This window comes from Octopus bimaculoides, chromosome 3, assembly GCF_001194135.2.
Source record: "Octopus bimaculoides isolate UCB-OBI-ISO-001 chromosome 3, ASM119413v2, whole genome shotgun sequence".
NCBI classification, from domain to species: Eukaryota; Metazoa; Mollusca; class Cephalopoda; order Octopoda; family Octopodidae; genus Octopus; species Octopus bimaculoides.
The window spans coordinates 94,776,116-94,780,269 of record NC_068983.1 but is presented as its reverse complement, the minus strand read 5'-3'; the positions used below and the strand labels follow the sequence as shown (position 1 = coordinate 94,780,269).

Below are 4,154 nucleotides of genomic sequence, written 5' to 3'. Positions count from 1 at the left end.
TTGAAACTTGGGTTCTCATTCCTAAGGTATTTTTTGATGTTATTATTATCATTATTCAGGTCACTGTCTGGAATCAAACTCGGAATCTTGGGGTTAGTAGCCCGTGCTCTTAACCACTATGCCATATGCCTGTGGGCAATTATGGAGTGAATTTTAGGACTTATAAAGGATAGGAAAATATTAGATTTATAAGCCCTATAATTCACTCTACGTGCCCACAGGCATATGGTGTAGTGGCTAAGAGTGTGGGCTACTAACCCCAAGATTCCGAGTTCGATTCCAGGCAATGACCTGAGTAATAATAATATCTTAAAAAGGATTGATGTAACTCTTCACGAAGGTAAATAGTCAAGATGAAGAGTGCGATTCAATTGTATAGATATTTTATTCGTTGAACAATATTTCAACAGTATGTCTGTCTTTGCCAAGTTCAAAACAAGAGGTGATTAAAAATTAAAAATTTCAGAAATATAAACGTAAAGTATGAACGAGAGCAACCAGCGTCCACACGTTGATGGAATGACATCATCAGTTTTTAAGTTTTATAACAGGCAGAAAGAAAGAAAAAAATAGAAAAAGGAAGACGACAGAAAAAAGGAAAGAAAAAGAAAGAAAGAAGAATATTCAATCAAACAGTTTTATAAAAATTTGATGATATTCTCCTGTCATCTTATTCATTCCTCCAGGGCATGATGTTAATAACCTGCAAACATATTTCTCCTCATACATTCTGAGAAGTGAAAGTGGGGTAGATTCAGAATATTTTTTGAGAATATGCACTTTCAAGTCTTCTTCAAAATTGCAGCCGCTTGAAACGAACTGTTTAGCAAGTTCTGTTGAACTACTGTTCTTGTGCCTAACATCGAATGTGTGCCCATTAGATCTTTTGTTTAATTTTTCTGTTGTACAACTAACATAAATTAAGTTGTATTTCGTGCATTCTGCAGCATACACTAAATGGGAATCTTTACATGTTCCCCCTTCTGTATAAATCATAACATTTCTGTTATGATTTCTGATGGAATTCACTTCACTCATGTTGTTGCACAATGAACAGGGCTTACCTCTCTTGCGGCTGTTCTTTAAGGTACAGCATGCAGATACTCCAAATGTTCGTTTTCTTGGAGACAGAAACAGGGGTCAATAATTCTTTTATGTTCTTATTCCGTCAAAAGGCTACAATGGGCGGTTGAGGAAATATCTGTTTGAAACTGGGATATTTTTTCACCACATGTTGGTAACTTTCAGGCAATACTTTTGAAATGCCAGCAAAACATCGGTGCCAGCTAATCACTAAAGGAATTCTGTCATCTAGTGTATTTTGTTTGCTAAAATTATGCGTATAGGTTTGACTATCTTTGCCAATCTTAGCTATTTCATTTTCTGTTTCCTTTAAACATGATTCACTGTAACCTCATTTGACATAATGACATACAAAAGCATTTGTATGTTTCCAGTAATCCCCTATGTCAGTACAAATCCGTTTTATCCTCAAAAATTGGGATTTCGGATTTGACCGAATAAGATGATGTGGATGATCGGAGCGGCGGTGGAGATAAATGTGGGATGACGTTGGCTTGCAAAATAACTGTCACTATTCTGCCTCCAGAAAACTTGACTTTTGTGTCCAAAAATTCAACGCTAGTTTTTGAAAAACTAGACATAAATTTTATGTTGGACTTAAAGCCATAGTTTCTAGCATAACAATCACAGAAATGCAAGAAGTCCATTAAACTATCCTGTGATCCTTCCCAGACAAAAAATATAATTTCCAGGCTAATTAGAGAATTCTTAATTGTGCTAATCTTCTTCAGAGCTACTGTCAGGATCGCTGTCATTTTCATCAGAAGTATCTTTATTTTCAGAAATATCCTTATTAGAACCAACTTGTTTGGCTGAAAAATAAATGATTTGATCTCAGATCAAGTTCAATTCATCAGTTAATAGTAGACAAGAAAATTAAACAATAAAAACATAGAAGAAAAAAAATCAGAAGAAAATGGTTACTGAACCAAACTATGATATATTGGGTATCTTGGCATTTTAAGGTGACATGAATGAGGTAAAATAATAATAGGTTGTATACTGTAAATGTTACATAATGTTAATTATGAGCATTTTTATTACGAAAAATAAATTACTTTCATATCTAAACATAATATGTACATATCCAAGCATATAATATATATATATATACCAGTGGCGTGCAGTCTCGGTAATGCAAAGTAAGCAGCGCATGTCCAGTAATTTCTATTGGGAAATTAGATAAAATATTTACTTTGTTTCAAAGAAAATTTGTCCAGTTGTCTTCGAAATATTCTGTCTCCCTTCCCCTCATTTAGTGACTAGTAAGTTATGCGATGAGGAGACCGCATGTAAACACTTCCTATCTGTGTCTGTTAGTTTGTCCTTCCTCCCTCTCTCTCTTAGTGACCTGTTAAAAGATATACTAAGACCGATAGCATATATATTTTGTACCCCCTTCCTCTCTCTATCGACAAATATATCAGGTAGGCAATGCTATGAAACAAGCCGCATGTCAACTATCTCTATCTATCTCTGTTAGTTTGTCCCCCCCCCTCTCTCTTAGTGACCTGTTAAAAGATATGCTAAGACAGCGCGTTTGAAATATTTTGTACCCCCTTCCTCTCTCTACCAGTGACTCGGCAATTAAATCAGGCTGGCCATGCGGTTAAAAAAATGCATGAGGCCCCCTCTCTCTCTCCTTGTTAGTGTAGAATTGTTGCATGTTCCACTTATTGACCGGAACTGGATCAGTTCTTTAGAACTGCTATAATTAGCCATAATTTTTAGACAAGCCTGGCGTGTAAGTTTGAATTTTTTTATCCAAAACATCTGTTTGCACTATTATATTTTTGGAGTGTTCTGAAAACCAAAATATTATATATATTATATTTCTTATTTCAGAAGTAGCTAATTAATCTTAAATTAGTTTAATTAACGTTTTTTTTTTCGTTTTGTGTAAATTGTAGGAATACGAAAATGTTTTTACTGAAAAATTGCCGGGGGTTCATTGCATGCCCAACTCCAGAAGTCACCGCACGCCACTGATATATACATACCTAAACATATCTATACTCATCTCTCTCTCTCTCTATCTCTATATATATACATGTAAAATGTGTATGCATATATACATATAGGTTGATACATATCTTCAAATTATGCAATAGAAGCAGCTTTAGAGTAAAATTTTATTCTACATAACACACCTAACATACATGTGCTATTGAAAAGCCATAAGCTGTGGTTTTCCATCCAGGAAAAATCCCTTTATAAACCTATTGTGCTAAAAACCACAATGCACTTCATAGCTAAGTGGCCAAGAGAGTGACAGATATGTATTTCACCGGTGTAGCTTGTCAATGTCATGAAACAGCTAAACAAAAGAGGTTTAATGATGACTGGTACTCTACTTTATTGACACTGTGAGGTGTCCGTACAGGAAACCATAATTGGTTTCAGACAAAATAAGTTTGTAAAACAGAAACTCAAAGTAAATGAGGAGCAGTGAGCTGGCAGAACTGTTTGCACGCAGAGCGAAATGCTAAGTGGTATTTCGTCTGCCATGACATTCTGAGTTCAAATTCCGCCAAGGTCGACTTTGCTTTCATCCTTTTGGGGTCGATTAAATAAGTACCAGTTACATACTGGGATCGATATAATCGACTTAATCCGTTTGTCTCCTCTGTGTCTAGCCCCTTGTGGGCAATAAAGAAATAAGAAACTTAAAGTAAATGGCAGAAGGACACTATCTGTAACATAATTGAACTCAAATTGAGGAAAACCTACCTAATATGGACAAGTCAAATAGGAATCCTCTATGTGGTCACTCTATTTGCTAAGAGCAGCTAAATTTCTTCTGAATCCACCCCCCACTATCTTCAAAATGAAGGAATACATGTGTACTACTGGACCCACTCGAGCTAAATATATATATAAAAAAAAAAACAGGATCATCATGACTTTGATCGTATGTCTGCTCAATAACAGCTGTAGGATTGATGGAGTGTTTGGTAGGATTGATGGAGTGGTTGGTAGGATTGATGGAGTGGGTTGGTAGGATTGATGGAGTGGTTGGTAGGATTGATGGAGTGGTTGGTAGGATTGATGGAGTGGTTGGTAGGATTGAT

The 4,154-nt window shown here is 35.7% G+C and overlaps 1 protein-coding gene across 1 annotated transcript in view; it reads right to left on the bottom strand.

Annotated features, from left to right (window-relative positions):
- Positions 1 to 366: 366 nt before the first annotated feature.
- LOC106876035 (PRKR-interacting protein 1 homolog) overlaps positions 367 to 4,154 on the bottom strand; it is a 15,176-nt gene continuing 11,388 nt past the window's right edge. Inside the window, exon 6 of the mRNA XM_014924417.2 lies at positions 367 to 1,895. Within this exon, the coding sequence (XP_014779903.1) occupies positions 1,801 to 1,895 (95 nt within the window). The 3' untranslated portion in view covers positions 367 to 1,800. The remainder of the gene's footprint in view (positions 1,896 to 4,154) is intronic.